This window comes from Haemorhous mexicanus, chromosome 5 (assembly GCF_027477595.1).
Source record: "Haemorhous mexicanus isolate bHaeMex1 chromosome 5, bHaeMex1.pri, whole genome shotgun sequence".
Lineage (NCBI taxonomy): Eukaryota > Metazoa > Chordata > Aves > Passeriformes > Fringillidae > Haemorhous > Haemorhous mexicanus.
This window is the reverse complement of record NC_082345.1, coordinates 63,759,997-63,777,947: the sequence shown is the minus strand read 5'-3', so window position 1 is coordinate 63,777,947 and position 17,951 is coordinate 63,759,997. Positions and strand designations below refer to the sequence as shown.

Sequence of the window (17,951 nt, the reverse complement as noted above, 5' to 3'; positions counted from 1 at the left end):
GCTGATTCATTCTTGCTGTCCTTAAGTCTGAAGAAAAAGCTCTCCAAAAACATCACACATACACATACTTTTTAATAAAGTACAGCTACAGTTTTAACTTCTGGGTGTATTTTTTGTCATCAGTACATAATTTCATTTAGGTATATTGCTCAAACTCTGATTTTCTTACCTTGGCTCATAAGCTCCAATGGGGATGGCTGCAAGATCAAAAGGTCCAAACCTTTTACCTATTTGTTCAAAAGCAAAACAATATCCAGTATCTCCTGCAAAGAAAAACCTATTCCAAGGTCCCAAGACAGACCAGCTGCCCCAGAGAACCTTGTTATCATCTGTCACAGTCCTTTTGCACCAATGCTGGGACGGGGTGAAGACAAAAGTTACCGCATCGTGACCAGGGACACAGTTCTCCTCCCACCAATCCAGTTCGATCACATTCTCACAGCCACACCTCTGCATCCACGGCAGGAGCCCCAGGGGCACAAACCAGCGCAGCTCGCTCCCGAAGCGCTCGTTCAGACTGGCCACGCTGTTGTAGTCCAGGTGATCGTAGTGGGTGTGGCTGATCAGCACCGCGTCTATCCTGGGCAGCTGCGCTACTGTGCACGGAGGCCCTCGGAAGCGCTTGGGACCCAACAGCTGAATAGGGGAGGCTCTCTGGCTGAAGATTGGGTCAGTGAGAAATATAAGTTCATCCATTTCCACCATGACGGTGGCATGTCCCAGCCACGTGACTCGCATACCAGCTCCTGTCTTCCCAGCATCTTCTGGTGCTTGAACAAAGTAAGGTTGTAACACTGGGAGTTCTTTGTCAAGTTCCTGGCAAAAAAACCCACAATATGCATGAGGGATTTCAGAATTCATTGGCCATGGAACAAAAACTGCATACAAGGCACAAATCTATATAGTCAAGACTTGCACTTTGTTTATGCTTTTATGCAGAGCACTGCAGCACACACCAGATGCCTTTTTAATGTCCATTGTCCCATGGACATTCCTAATTTAATTTTAGGTCTTTGCAACATTTACACGTCTCTGTCAAGAAAGAAAAGAGAGTATCCCTTCAGGCCAGGAGACTTGATAGAGTCTGGGGGCATTGCAATGAAAGCACTGCAAGGCACTAACAGCATCCCAGAAAGGGATTCCTTCACCTGAAAGAGTATGTATACACACCCACACACAGAGTGTTACTTAACAATACTCAAGTTTAGCTTATGTTAAATGATGCATCCTCTTAAGTCCTAGCACAAGTAAGTCACAGATGAAAGAAAATGACATGTTCCCCAGCCACACTCCACAAAAGCTCTGCTAGTTTTTATCAGGCCCTCTCTGTCCATCCTCATTACATCTAGAAGTAGCACACAAAGGTTAACCTCACTTGGCTAATGTTAGCTATTACAATTCTGCCTTCCCATCCTGCCAAGGATTCAATGAACATTCATAAAAAACAAAATAATTTTTAAGATAAACTTAAGGTACAGAGATATGATTGGTTATGAAAAGGTTCCCCCGCCTCCTCTCGTATTCCAGCTTGACAAGTTTTGCAGTCCCTACTTGAGTACGACAGGTCAGAAAACTGATCTGGCTGAACTTTAATCCAGAGGTAAAAAATACACAGCTCTCATTTTGATTGTCTCCAATTGGACTCTGTGTGTATCCTCAAACAGGCACGAAGGAGGCCAGGGCTGTACATTACGAACTGAAACTCACTGCCCAACCACCACTCATTCTCTCATTCTGAACCAGTTATGCTCTTCACTGCAGTTTGGTTGAAGTGCTAATGCAGAAGTTTTATAAGTAATAAATAAGAGCTTTCCTATTAAAAAAAGCAACCAACTGATTCTTCTCAGAATTCCTGACCATCTCCAGCTTAGCCACAATGTGGCTAAGGCTCTCATCCCAAACACTTATGGTCTGAACTCCTCACTTTGCTTTAGAAGAATTTTTATGTACTAGGGCAGCTTCTAGACCCCTGACACTCCTCTCCCATATAATCACAAATGCCCCAGCACTTCTGGTTGCAAGGCAAGTTCTGCCTGCCATGGTTGCTGCTCTCATTCTCTCAGCCTAGCACAGATTAGCACTATTAGGGAGTTTACACAGAGCTGACCTTGTGCTCCTTTAGAAGTCCAGCTGATGCTGTGACAGTTTAGGACTCCAGGAGTTGCTTTGCTAAACCAATCCTGACAGCTTCAGGGAAGTTACTTTCTCCACAATATTTTATTGATTTGGAAGACATATGTTGGGAAAAATAAAGCATGCACATCTCCATCCCCCTGCAATTCTGCTGTAAATAATAAAATATTAATGAAATTGCTTTTTCTGAGAGCTAATGGACAAGACATGTTTACTGAAGAAGTTTCATTACTGTCTCCAGGAATGAGAAATAGATAACCTTCCATAAAGCTGAATATAAGGTTAGTACAATTCAACCCCTTAGTTCATACAAGAAAAATAGGAATCTTAGACTGAGATAAATGGCTGCTTCAGCAAGAAAGAAGCCATCCTTTTCTTATCTCTATTTCGTTCTAAATACACGGGAACAACATTGGCCACAGAAATCTGAACCACAGAAGTGTTACACTGTGATATTTTAATTTAAAAAAATAAAAAAAGATACACAAAACTAACATAGTACTCAAAACCAGAAATTAGGACAAACAAATTACATATGCTTAAGTCAACAAATCAGATTATATCAAAGAAATAAAATTCCGATATGAAACTTAATGAATTGTCATAATGCAATTTAGGTCAATTAGTACATTTTTAATGGAAAATGTTCTTTTTAAGTAGCTGGTTTTAGAGACAGACTCCAAATTTTCTCAGAACTAAATTAATTCACTTATTTTTGCTGACATTTGGCACAAATTAGTTTTTTAAATTAGCATCATGCAATATTAATAAACAATATTAAATGGATGAGGAACTGGCCAATTGGCAGATGTGAAAAATCAGTTCTTAAGTGGGACACAGACATATTCTATGGAGTTTTTTCTGGGGTACAGTTAATTTTCTTCCCAGTAGCACCTACAGTGCTATGTTTTGGATTTGTGCTGAAAACAGTGCTGACAGCAGACTGATGTTTCAGCTACTGCTGAGCAGTGCTTACACAGCATCTCAGCCAGCTGACTGGGACATACAAGAAGCTGAGAGGGACACAGTTGGGACAGCTGACCCCAATCCATCAGAGAGATATCCCATATCATATGACATTGCACCCAGCAGTAACATCTGGGGTAAGAGGAGGAGGTGGGGGACACTCAGAGTGGGTGGTGTTTATCTTCCCAAGTAACTGTCACATGGGAGGCAGCCCTGCTTTCCTGGGGAAGGCTGAACACCTGCCTGCCCATACAAAGAAAATAAATTTCTTAGTTGGCTTGTGCACACAGTTTTTGCTTCACCTATTGAACTTTCTTTACCTCAACCCACAAGTTACCTGATTTTTCCCCTTTCAATCCACTGGGGTGCAAGGAAGCAGCTGACTGGAACTTGGCTGCCTAAAGCCACAACACATCTGCAGTATTAATAAAGGCTTTATAGGGATGTCAGTGAGATTGATGCTATCAAGTACTTAGAATAGTTGATTTAAAGGTAGAACTAATCACTAGAAAAAGCATTTGTAAAAGTCACACAGACAGGAAGATTGACAGAGAAGAGCACACTCCAAACAATTGCTATCCTGACCTATTTAAATGAAATTCCATGAACAAAAGTTCAAGACAAACCAAGAGCACAAAGGCACTGTAACCTGTACAGAACTTGTGCTCTCCAGGTTTGTGATACACAGGCCTCTGATCCAAGCAATGATTCCTCAGAGGATGAGATCAGAAACCAGACATGTTGTTGAACTATCATGGTAAAACACACCAAAACATTACTACTCAGTGCATATGATTTGTGCTTGGGGTTCGTTGGTTGGGGTTTTTTTTTAGTATTTTACAAAAGCACACTAAAATCCCCTTAAAGCAATAAGAAATACTCAACTCGTAAGATTTTAAACTAAAACACAAATTCTATTAGCAGCATACTTCACATGAAATACCTAAAACTCACACAACAGGATAAAGCAATATAATGAATGAAATATGTATCTTATGGAACTTTTATCCTGCTATAATACACTTTGCTCTGTCAGACTCACCAGAAGCAAACTAAAACTAGAAGAATTATAACAGATTATTGAAATACAGCAATTATGTCAAATCAGCTACCAACAGAAGTAAAATGTGCTTAATACTGTCTTGTCTTCATTACTCGAGTAATAAAAAAAATTCCTCCTGCTGTGTCCCTCCCCCCTTCCCGTTCTTCTTGCCCTCCTAAAGCAAAGCAAGAAAAAACACATGACAGGCTTTGGTAAGACTAGCTGATTAGCTTGGGATTTTTGGTGCTTAGTGCATACTGGAATACCACAGGATTTACAGAAATGAGAACAATCTAAACTGCTGATCCAACAACTAGTAATTAAAGATCCTCCAACAGCACTGAACAAAGTTATTAATAAAGCCTGTAATGAAAATACAAGAGGTCCAAGCATTCTGGATGATTGATATAAGCTCATTGTGTAGGCATGATTATAATACATATAGCTTTTCCACAGTGAAGCACAAGCACATATCCGGGATAATATGCTCATCTTTACATACACAAAGCACTTGGTACTGAACCTGCCCAGCACAGCAGGGCATCACTAGGCTCACTCAATGTGGAAAACGAAGCAGGAATCTGGCTCAGAGGACGTGACATCTAGCAACAATAAATAAAGTATGGAGCCCTTAGTTTGAATTTTAAACAAGCTCAGATGCACTTCATAGACTGATGTAAAAGTGAAAGAAAACTGGTTGAAACAAGCATCAAAATGGCTGAGGACTCCAGAAGAGCATTTCATTGATCCCTGTCTAGGTTTTTCTGTTTCTGATTTACTTCACCAAACTCGTGAATAATTGCAGTCACCTAATTAAAAGATCTTCTAGGCAAAAAATAAAATTAGCCCATGATTAATCCCAACTGGGTCAGAGAGATGGCCTTTTGGCTTTTCAACTGGTGCCTTGTAGATTTCTTCGTGATCATCCTTTATTGTAGGGACAAGCTGTAAATTAAAGGGGAGTGCTGCAGTTCTGCACTCCATCAGAGTGCTGTATGCTCTGCACTCCACAGTACACCTCTGCATTGCCTTCAAGGGACTTCAGTCACTACCCAGGTTTCTGACTGGCACTGGGAAGACATGAAGCCTGTTCTACACAAACCAAGGAAGGCAGCAGTCAAAGGCAACTGAAAACTTACACGTGCGCATTTCATGGAAAGGTGGCCAGCACACTGTCTAGAAAGCTGTACACACTGATGCAAACATTGTCACCACAAGGAAGACACCAAATTTGCTGGACAGGATCTCAAGACTAACACAAGTTTGCTGTTCTTCTTTCTAAGTCAAATTATTTATTATTAAATTACAGCCAATTTATTTGTTCCTTAAACATCCCCAAACCATGATGCGTTAATGCCTAATGTGGCTTTCCTGTCCATAAAACTGATAGAATTCCTTCCTTCACAGGTAGTTCAGGTAAGACAAAATGGAAAGCTCTTAGCTAAATACTGGCTGTGAGATTTATAGCTTGTGCATACCTTCCTGCATGCTTAAAAGCATTATTAACACCTGCTTGTTAACAGATACTGTCCTTGGTTGTGCGCCCTTCAGCACAGCTTTTCTGAAGTACAGTCAACATCAGAAATGCACTGAGGAGGGATTCTGCCAAAACCTAGTCATCTTCATACCTCCTGTGACCATAAAGATAACCCATGGCTTTCCAGTACCCATTACTCTTCATGGGAAAGAAGCTTCTCCTGTCTCCTTCTTTACATACAATACCTGACAAAAGCATTTCACCAACAACAAATAACAGTGTTACCCAGTAAACTGGCACTGTACTTTGTTTCAGTACAAATACTTGCTCAGGTTAGTTTTAATACATGCAATTTTTTCTCCTGGTGTACTGAAACATAAAAAACAGATTTGTAAGTATTTTCATAAGTAGGTGACAGGAACTATTATATTTTCATGCAAGAGATGCAACATATGTATTAATTGCCATCTAGAAAAAAAGGCAAAATTTAAAAAATTGGATATGTCATGATATAAAAATTGAATATATAAAATTGGATATTTCATGCAACACAAATTAAGTTAATAGTATGCTTCATAAGGCAACACCTATTAAAAAGGAATGGCTGTAACTGGTTTATGACTGAGCTAGGGAGCCAATTTTTTTTTTGTTTTTATAAATATAAACTGAGCTGTATAAATTAAAGCATGTGGAACTAACAAGGAGATAAAAATTAAAGAGGTAGAAAGTATTAACCTACCTTTTGAAAAGAATAAAATGTCAATAAAATCAGAAAAGCAAGACTTAGAAAAGTCTCCAGAAGATGCCTAATGAGAATTAGTTAGAAACCGTCCTATTTTATTGATTAGAGCAGAGGTAAAACCAGTCTTAATCACAAAAGTAAAACATGGAAGTATTCACCTGCTTTGAGCGTGGCACATTGCTGTTATTTTTTTCCATGAAGGACCATTTCAAAATGTTGGGTAAGGTTGGAGATTTCCATGTTGGCCACGGGTTGACAAATCTCCCATCTTTGCCCCTCTTTGATTTAGTTACATCCTCTTCTAATCTGTAGTCCAGCCTGAAGCTTTTTCTGAAGGTCCTGGAAGAATCATTGCTCCCAGAACCTCGACCCAAATTCTGACGTTTCTTCACTGCTTCCTTAGGGTACTGGTTACTGGCAGTTGAAGGCTGCTCTTCGTCTGTGCTCTTATCCATACCTTTTTCAGGAGAGCTAAATCAAATGTTAAATTAATCAATATTTTCTTGGTCTAGCATCAACATTCTTAAGACTGAATGTTCTCACACACATTAGGAACAAGCCCGCCTTTCCTGTTTTATGATCTACTGTATTTTTTTAATCAACAAAATATGCTTTTAAAACAGTCACTATTACACAAAAGACTTCAAAAACATGCTGTGACAAGCAGACATGAGGGCTCTTTGTAGTTCAGGCTGAATTTTACTCCCTGGAATGCACAGCTTCAGATACTAACACTATTATCTACCAACTGCAAAAGTGAGGGGGAAGGGTTCCTTAATTTACATTTAGGAAGAATAGTCATTCCTCCTGAAACTTATGACATTTAGTGCCTGATGTAACATAATCCTGCAAGTCTGTGCAAGAGACACTGGAACTATACTGTACCTTAGGATTTGCCTATATAGTGACTTGGTTTTGTAGTAAAAACAGCAGTCTTGTGTAGCATTACTAACACATACCAACACACATGCAGGAAACTCAGAACACAAAAGATATTTGGTACTGTTTCGTATTTTGTCCAAAACAAACAAGAAGTTTATTATGATAAAGATAAATAACTGTTTCAAATACAATTTTGATACACATTTAACTGAACTGACTGGTGAAAGGCCACAGGAAATTGAAATATTTTCAAATCACAGCTGCAACATTTGCTCTTAATTCCATCGTGAAATATAAAAAAGTGAGAAAATAACTGAGAAAAACTTATTTCTATGAAGTCACGATTCTGGTATATTTCTTAGAAAACTACAAACTCAGTAGTCAGAGTCTCTTATTCCAAACTGCACTTCGGTGTTGCAAACTTTACAAATATAATCGAATTATACCCAAGGCAGAAAAACCAAATATCCCTATTTTATTTCAGAAGTTGCCGAAGCAATTCAATTTACTCTAAATGCTTCAATTTCTATATTTACTTTCAAATGAAATGTTGAAAGTAAATACACTGTTCTGTCAGCTTCAAAAAAAATGGTTACTGTTTTAATGAGTGCACAACTTTTTGGCATTTACAAATTCTACCTAATTAAAACTGGAAGACAACTAGTAATGAACAGACAACACTATTTACAGCTTAGGAGCAGGAATCATTTTTAATAACAAATTGTGAGGTTCATCCTGTGGAAAATTCTCCACCACATCTAGTAGATGGACACAGTTTTGTCCTATCTACAGTTTTACTAAGTCAAATACTCAGATTCCAGCTGCACACTCAGAAGTACTGGGCCGATGTAAGCAAGGCAGTCCATACAAACAACATTGTCAGACAACAGAACTGAAGCTTGGAGTTTTCTTAGAAATTGCATAACTCACTCTGCCCCCAAATGCTCAGTTACAGGGAAAATTAAATATATTCTTCACTGCAACATTTCAGCTAAGATATTACACACATGTGTCAGCAAACTGAACCCAAATGCATCTGCTGATGATGGCTCCAACTTCAAATGCAGAGTCCATTTCTGCTATTTCAGCAGCAGCTGATGACTAAACACTAAGTATGGTATCAGCTGCAAAGAATGCAACAATTGATAAATATTGTGAAATTTTCTTAACAAAATAACCATTATTGTGCTATGCAGTAGAGATAAAATACTAACACATCAAAATTAATTTCTAATAAAAAAGCATGGACAGCATTCAGAAAACATGGCTGATAGAATTTTTCTTTACCTCTGGTTACAATCTTATTTTATGTAATTGCTTTGTACTCCTGTTTCCCTGCAGTTTTACTGAAACCACGCCACTAACATATTTCCTGTTTGGCATTAGGATACCATATCTGCATCATAATTTAAATTTAACTGTTGCTATTTTTAGGCTTTTTTCCTCTATTCCATTAAACATTTCCCAGAATCAGCCTTCAATTAAACACTCAACTTACTCTATAGCATTTTAAGCAGAGGTAAATGGTAACACAAGGAATCAGTGCCACAGAAAGGCAGACAGAATACCCAAAAAATGGCACTAAACTTTTTAACTATTACTTTAACTTAGGAGTTGGGTTTGGGTTGTCTTTTACATTCCTCAAAGAGCATTTTCAATGCCAAGTCAGTTTATTAATTTAGCAAAGCACACAGACACAGCATAAAACAGCTACTCTTTTAGAAAGCATCATTAAAACAGATCACAAAAGTTCAATCAGATAGGTACTTAATTCCAGGAAATGATTCTCTAAACATCTCAGACATCTGATTTTTAAAATATATGTAACTACCATAATTATTGCTCCTACAAGACATTTTATATTAGAGACTAGGGTGCCTAAAGTTTTATTTTTAAGCTTCTCTTTATCTATTCATTCATCTCTAAAATAGGTGAATTTTACTTTTGCTTAAACCTTCATATAAACCTTTGATCTTTTTCTGAAAGTACAAACCCCTAAGGGAAGCAGGGATCGACTATGCTGAATTAACAAAGACAATGCCAAAGCATTTAAGGCACTGCAGGTATCTATCTGTCTGCCAACATATTTTCCACATGATGCACATACACTACTTTCATTAGTATTCCATAAGCAACTGAAGGGATAAAAGACCTCAGTGCTCACAGAATACTTTAAACCTTTTACATGCATAAGAAAGGGAGAGATTTACAATCAGTTAAAGTATTCCTGATGAACCGTAGGTTCCTTTGAAGTATCAGTCTTGCCAGATAGTTTCTGTTCCACTTAAATTTATCAAATATATCCTACAATATTCATGACATAGTTTTCTTATATAGAAGGGCAAGATGATAATTTCTTGAAAGCCAGAAATCATTAGATTAAAATAAAACCCAACCAATTATAAGTCCAAGGAGATTCTTATGCTTTTGCAAAAGAAAGCCTCTACAGATAAGGAGATTGAACAGGTATACGTAAAATACTAGAAAATATCCAATCAGAAATCAGTTGGTGTTTCTGCCAGCTTTCCTAAAATCTTCCTATCCAAAAATAATAGTTTGGCACTTGAAAAACCGCTTTAATGGCAGCAAAAATTATGAGCTATAGATACACAAAAATCAAACTGGAACTGAGTTCTGTTCACTTAGGAGGGACAGAGGGAAGGAATCACATCCCTGGTGAATGTTTATTATTACGTAAAGTTCTACACAAAATCTTTTTATACTTTTACACATAAAAACTACTATTCTACTTAAAACCATTAAACAGCCTTCCTGGCAAATGGAACCCATCCTTCAGGATGAGGCAACTTACCCTGACAGAGGGCAAGTGTATTGACACTATATGTAAGAGGGGCTCGGGAGAGACACAAGGCAACCACCCTCTCTCTCTGTCCTCAGAGGTGCTCCGCTCCTTCAACTGAATTCAGAAGAGGAAATGAACCAAGACATACAAACTCCTAAAGAAGACCATTAGTCATCCAAATCCACAAGGCCAGAAGGTGTTCTAGACAGAGGGGAAGAACACAGAACAGGCTGATGAATAAGACAAAGTTTAACATGAATCAAAATGCTGAGCTCACAGATCAGGTTTTCCAACTTCAAATACTAAGGCATCCCTCATAATCCACAGAGGAAGAGTGAAGTTGTAGATCTGGCAAGACATGGCATGGAATATCCATGTCTGACATCCCACTAAACTGGCTTACACCTCTTTACAGGATATGGCCCTTAGGACAACAGATTTTGGATAAATGGTTTATTTTAGCATTGATTATATAATTGAAAATTTGGATACAATTACTTTGGCTTTGAGCCTTATGTCTAATTAGGAAAATAACAAAAATTTAGCTAAATATTTTTATGTTTCAAAAGAAGGTTTGCAAAAGGATACAACAACATTACAAGAAGCACTCTGCCATTTTAATTTTTCTTTTCAAACGGTCTTTTAAACATAGCAGAGCTTCAAACCAAATTACTTGAACCTAGGCATAAAATCTCTTGTCTTCACCTTTTCCACCCAGTCTCCACTAAGATCTGCTGCTCCATAAATGCGATGGAGCATAAATACTAATCACAGAACCATGCACAACATGCTACAAAGCATCAAGTCAGCCAAAACAGACTTACCTTTCTTTTCCATACAGAAACATGGTCCTTATGTAACAAATCCATAGGCCTGACAGTTTAAGAACTACTACGAAGCTATGGTTTACTGGAACACAATAACTTCCTCAAAACTTGACAATTGCCTTGTAAAGATTCCATAGCTTACCAAATACCTTGAATTTCTCTGCTTTTTTGAAGTAAATGGTTTGGTTCATTTTTAATCACTGTCTCTCTGTGTAAACTACATCCAGAACTAGGCAGCACTAATGATGACCTAGGAGAGATAGCACATAATTCCCAGCAAACTCACACCACTGCAGCCTTACCAAAACAAGACTGAGCTTTCTCCATATACAGCTACACAACTCTAAAGTTTTCTTTCATTATATGTATTTTTAATGACTGCAAAAACCCAAGCATTTTGGCTTGAAATAAAACAAAAAGTTGTTTCAGTTAGAAGGAAAGGTATTTGCAAACGCTAGGGACCATGTAAGTAATTGGCTCCCACAAGCTTTACTATCAAATGACTGCCAGCTAAGTTTTGGCTCTGCTTTTATTTTCCCTTCAGGTCTGAAATTGGCTGCTTTAATTAATGAACAGTTTGAGACTGGAAAATTCTGAATGCATTTAAACTTTTATTGTACAGTACTTCAAGTTGTTCCATCTTACCATTGCAGACTTACCAGAACCTGAGCTCTGTGAACTGTATACTGCTACACATCTTGAAGTTTTCTTTCCCTATACCTATATTTTTATCACTGCACAGCAGTTGCACCAGCAATTATTCCAGATGCTCTTGTTATTAGGATTTCACACAAAGATCTCTCAAGCTTGCATTAGCTGATCTGTGAATACTTCTATTATTTGAATTACATTAAAAATCCTTAGTAACAAAAAGTGTTGCCAAAATTTTCATTCAACAAATCTCAAAATGTCCTGATTCTACACTGTCCTTGTGTACTATTCAAGAAAAATGAATAAAAGAGTTGATACCAGAAAAAGTAATAGCTCTCTCCATAGACAGCCTCATGGAATTAGAATCAGTTGTTTATCATTCTTCCTTAGCTTTGAGGATCAACAGTAAAACAAAGGAAAGTTTTATTTAGACATCATGGAGAAAAATAAGATTACAAATAAAAAAAAGGTGAGACATCTACCCATGGTCATCTGTTGTTAGGCTTATTCTTTAGCAGCTGTATTACTTAAGCAGCTACTACCATGAGCCTATCCATTTCTGTCCTCACTACTCACCCAGGCTTGCCAAAACAAATACTTTTGTCCACATGGTGAACTTGTTTAAGAAACTAATCTAGCCGATAGTCACTTCTTACCTTACCATCCCTAGAGAAGCACTTAATTTGCACCTGCATCACTGTGCAACCATGCAAGTGTTTATACCAACAAACTGGTTAGGACAGGGAAGGGTGAGAACAGGAATATATTGTTGTAAACAAAAACTACTTATGCCAGCACTGGCCTAGAAGAAGAAATTAATTAAACACCCTCCATTTAGTATTCACTGTGTAGCTCAGTTACACATACCACCAAGTTAGGTTCAACAATTCCTTCTAGCCTTTCATTTTCAATCTGTTCTCTTCCAAGGTTTCATTTACACTTAGTACTGATGATGCTGCAACTCTCCATTTACCTCCTCAGACAGTAATGTTTTATATTATAACCAAGCACATTCAATAGCTACCTACCACCCACAAGGCAGCCCACTCCCATGACTACACATTCCACTTCTATTTTGCTGGTATTCATTAGGGGAACTAAACCAACAGAAAGTTATTCATGCCTATCAGCTACACCTTTACATGCCTCTGGATACAAATGCAAATAGGCTTTAGAGTCAGACCCATCAGTAGTCCCTGGAGCCAATTATTTCTAAAGGCTGGGTTAAATCTGACCAGCTGCGGGCATTGTGTCAACTGAATAAAGATCCTGGATCTGGGACAATACATAACTATTTTCCCTTTGTTTTCTGGTGCCCTGGCTGATTGTACCAGTCCAATATGAGCATTCTGTAGTCCCCAAACACATCTATGATCTGTAGATAATACGATGGAAGATTTTTGTCTCATGCATATCCTGTTTAGGTTGTGATCCCTGATATGACAGTAGCTGTTCATAGGGGACATGCAGCAGAACAGAGATGACAGACCCAAGAGCCCATTTCTTTAGCGATGTAGGCCTTTAAAAGAAATTCTTTTCCTCTCTACCCTCATCTTTTACTGCAGTGTTGAATAAAAGAACCCAAGAGTTGGCTTATGGCCATCACATCTGAAAGATCAGCCTAGACTATCATTATGATTAAGCACAAGAGCAGTGTAATTCTGTGCTATTGCTAAAGCAGTCACCAAAGGGAAGCTGGAGTCAAATCTCCCTGCACCAGAAAGGAAATTGCTTTCCTCTGCTCTCCCTAAACAACTAGTTTCATAAGACTAGTTAATTTATAGGGAAGAATGTTGAAAGAACAAGAGCTGGGATCAAAATTTTCTTACCTGCTCTGCAGGACTGAGGCTGAGACACAGAAGCAAGGTGCATTACAGCTGTGTTATGGTACACAAGACAATACCAGGGTCACAAATGCAAACAATTTTTAAATCAACAGAAAAATAAATGTAGATAGCATATGCACACAGCTGTACAGGTAACTCGTGGATTCCAACAGCAACTACATTCGCCATGGATGGCCCTTCACACATTAGACAGAATTTTATTAAAGCTTTTCCAAAAGAGCAAACATGAAATTGGTACCAAGCCAGCTATAGGACCCAGAGCCCAGCTTTAACTTTCTGGCACCAGCTGCACTGATGTAACTATTTATGCAAACGAGCAGCTCATTAGTTTCAGCTGGTTACTGATGTGACTCCAGTTAATGACAGAGGCACACCTTGCCAGTACGAGGTTTACTGTTAGAAAAGATTGTCAAAGTTGAGCATTTAAAAACACACTTTAGCCACTCCTATGTGTTAACAGGCTCTACATCTTGGAGTTTGCATTTAAAGTTATGATGCCATTGAAGCTGTTAGCATACGTTTTTCTTAACTAAAAAAAAAGTTTTAAAATATTACAAGCTCACACTCCATCCTAAGGGTAAAGGTTTTCCATCTAACATTTTAATGTCAATTAGATATGGCTACACCCAAATGCTATTACATGTAATGAAATTAAGGCTCCACTTCAGCATGCTGTGGGAGAAAACTGATGTCCTTTGTAGCATGTGGTTAGAGAGGGAATGTAAGAACTGTTTCCATAAAAATGAACAGAAATCATGTTAAAGCTTTGATGCATAGGATCCACACGGCAAAGTAGGATCTAAAGTTCATTTGCCACTGACTCCAGAACTTTTATGTGTGCAATTGCTATCTCCACCTTCATTTACTAAGCCTTTTAATTTTCTTTTTCCTTGTCTCCCCATGCCAGAAAGGAACAAACACCTATGCAAACTTCCTCTAGACTCACACCAAGAATAATCCTTTAAAACTCTATAAAACCTCAGTTGTCCAGGAAGTGCAGGAACACCCAAGAACTCAATTTTATTTTTAACTTAATAGACAGTCATAAAATTCTGTTTATATTCATATTTAAAGGCTTGTCTATTTTGATTCCTTCTTTTCCATTCAAGGTCTAGGCACATTGGGTCCAGTGTAATTTCTCTGCAACATGAAAATATTTCCCTAAATTCTTTCTATTCTACTTGATTTTCAATATAAAATCAACTTTTGCTTGTCCTAACAACATTCTTTTTCTCCCTCTATGTATTTACATGCAGCCCATACATATATGGATTTTACAGAACTATTTATAACATTTGAATTCAAATTTATTGAAATCTAATAAAATAATTTCCAGGTCAAGTAAGACAAGGAAGTGAATTTTTTTTTTAATTGAAATAGATGCTTTTCTTCAATGCACCTGTTCAAAGGCCAACTTTAAAACGAGTTAAGCCAAAAGGTCACCAGCCTTTCCAAATAATGAAAGTTTTGAACGTCCAAGCTTCATACCAGAAAGCCAGAAAACACATCCAATACAGCACCCTTATAGTTCTTTAACTGAAACACATCCATTTTAAGAAGAAATTCCAAGGAGCAATACAGAGACACAGCAAAACACCAATCCTGAAGGAAACTGGAAACATCATGATACATAAATGTTTTTTACACCCTTTTTTCCTATATTTAAAGGGCCTTTGATTCCATCCCCGCAATTCTAGATTACAGTGTCTTCACTACTCTAAACAAAATGCAAAATGCTTTGCTTGTTAGTCAATAACAGAAGTGTTAATACTAGAAGTTGTGTGGTTTGGGTTTTTCTTCTCATTAAAGAGTTGAGGCATACTTCCAACACAAACATGAGCCATCTACTAATTTTCAAGGCACCATCCTAAATACATAGGTGTTTAAAGGAGACAAAGTGTTTCATGTAAACACATCTGACGAGACACACAAACACCTTGCTATTGCCACATTCTTATCAGAAACAGTTGAATATCACTGAAACCTTCCTACAAAGACCAGTCCAAAGCATGACAAAAATATTTCAAGCAATAAAACCTGTTGCCATATCATAAGCCTTACTCACCAGGCAGCAGGACTTCCAGTTCCAACCACAGTTAACAGGTCTTGCAGAAGAAGTAACTCTTGACAGAAATTCTTTAACACCCAATTTTTCATTCACACATCTTATCAAACTTTGTTTTTCACACTAGGGGTATGATGGCAGCAGTGTTTTCACATGTCAGCTGGCAATGCCCAGTTCTCTTTCTTGAACAGCTTTGCCAGGTTTATCTGCTTGGGCACAGTTGTAGGCTATGCAAACCCAAAGGATCCCCTCCTTGTACAGCTGCTAAACACCAAGATGTTACATGCCAAGAGTATATAACACATAGCTTCTTTCCTAGATTTTCTAAGAATATTTAAACTAAGTGCAACATTTTAGTTTACAGAAAAATCCCTTTTGCTCAAATCTTGAGGCACAAGGCAATCAAGTGATTTTCCATGGTCCTGGCTCTGAATGTATTAGAAGTAGGGCTCACACTGCAACCTATAAAGTTCAAGCAATGGACTGAAAAAAATTAAAGGGAGATCAGGAAAGGATTCATAGATGTGACAAAAAGCAAAACTAATTTCACTCCAGATGTTCCATATAAAGACAGTAATTAATATAGCAGTATTTCTGTTTTTCTCATTGCAGACAAAATAAGTGCCTTCCTTTTTGCTGAAAAGAACTTAAAAGCTATTTCCGAATGAAGAATTAACAGTTTTGGTTCAATCTTGAGCTTATAAAGGCTGAAGAAATAGCATGTTTTTCCTGGTTATTCCTCAAATCTACTTAGATAATGCAAGTAAATAAAATTATAACAGTGGATTGCTTCGTCTTAAAAAGGCTTCACATCTCATTTGATTTGAGGCCAAGCAGAAGCTGAATAACTGTTATTTATATTTAAGCAGTTTCACTGTCACCCTTACTTCCCTCCTCTCCCCAAAACAACTCTCCATCATCCATAACTGATTCAAAGAGGGCTTTCCAACCTCCAGGTATTAAAAGTTCCCATTGTTTTTTATAATAGGCATTTCAGTTTGAGACAATTTGGGGTATTTTGAAAGCCACTGCTGCAATAATTCTTGAATTAATAAATAAAAAGAATAATATTCTTGTCTTCCTCAAAATGTTATCTACAAAATAAGATAAGCTTCCTACTTTCCTAACTGATACAGCTGCTACTATGAATGAAAAAAATACTCTTTTCAAAGGTTTTTTTTGCAAGAAAACTGAAGTGGTTTTCCTGCTACTGTCTTTAATTCTGATGCCACTATAGTCGGTACAGTTTGAGAATTAAAGAAAAAAAATACTTAAGTACAAATATTACTACTCACCTTTAAAACTAAAAACTTGCTTCATAATCGCCATTTAGCAAATGGAAGAAATCATAATCGTCACCAGAAAAAACATTTCTGCATAAGTTCATGAATTTTACTGCATGCAGTCAACAAGCACTTTCCCCAAACCCTTGCTAGCTAGAGATAATTGACGATCATTGAGATTATTTGACTGCACTAATTACATTAAATGACCTCCTTAATATCCTCCACTTCGCACTACACAATTCGAACAGAAACATCTGTTCGTGCCTCCTCTTCAAAAGAAAACATTCTCCAAGCCGCCGACACGACGAAGCGAATTTTTTTTTTTTTTTTTTTTTTTTTTTGCGATTATATAACTTGCTCCTTTCCGAGGGCTGCTGCAGCCTGTTTTACTGTCAATTGACAGAAACGAAAGCTTTGCACTGGGAGAGAACGCAGGACTTTTTTCCTTGCAGGGTTTCCTTCGCCGGTGCGAAAGGATCCCCGCGGTCGCAGCCGGTTTTGGAGCTGGCACCCGCCGGGGTTTGTGCCCAGCCGGCGCGGCAGGCAGGGAGCGGGACAGGGGCACACGTCGAGCTCCGCGGGCAGCCAGGCTGTGCCGCTCCTCCCCGGCCGGGAGCCGGGCTCGCCCGCCCACCCACCAACTTTTCCGAGCGAGTGCCCGCGCCCGCTTTACCCCGCTCCCACCCCTCCTGCAGCGGCTCAGCCCTCTCCCCCCACACTCACCGGCGGGGCCCTAGTACCGTGTGTGTGTCTGAAGAGCCCCGCTGCCGCGCTCGGAGCAGGTGCGCCGCTCCTCCGGCCGCCAGCCGGGCTCTGACGGCGGCAGCCTGGGCAGCGCCTGCCCTCCGGACGGGCGCGGGGCGGGAGCCGCCGCTCGGCTCGGTCCGGTTCCCCCCTGCTCACAGGAAGGCGCGGGGGCAAAGACCCCCAGCCCCAGAGCGCTGCTGCCGCTGGAGCGCCGCTCACCTCCTAGGCTGCTGCTGCCGCCCCTGAAGAGTCTCGTCCCCCTTCTCCTCCTCCTCCATGGTGCCGCTCCACCCCTTCCACGGCGGCGGCTCTGTAGGTCTCCGGTAGGAGCTGTTGAACGACTGCGGCGTCCCACCTGACCAGCCCGCCGCCGAGGGCAGCGCCACGAGCTGCACGGAGCAGCTCCACAGCGCCCGGCGCCCCGCCATGGTGAGCCAGGGCTCCGCGACGCTCGGCCCCTCACCGTGGCGGGCAAAGGTCACC

The 17,951-nt window shown here is 39.2% G+C and overlaps 1 protein-coding gene across 8 annotated transcripts in view; it reads right to left on the bottom strand.

Annotated features, from left to right (window-relative positions):
* Positions 1-17,951, bottom strand: part of NAPEPLD (N-acyl phosphatidylethanolamine phospholipase D) — a 25,867-nt gene extending 7,916 nt beyond the window's left edge. The window contains exons 1-4 of one of the 8 annotated variants that reach the window (XM_059847405.1): positions 17,688-17,828; positions 10,055-10,246; positions 6,519-6,831; positions 170-816 (exon numbers count right to left, since the gene is read on the bottom strand). In XM_059847405.1, coding sequence (XP_059703388.1) covers positions 170-816; positions 6,519-6,815 — 944 coding nt within the window. In that variant the 5' untranslated portion in view covers positions 6,816-6,831; positions 10,055-10,246; positions 17,688-17,828. The other 7 variants (XM_059847403.1, XR_009486625.1, XR_009486624.1 and 4 more) reach the window with 7 other exon arrangements.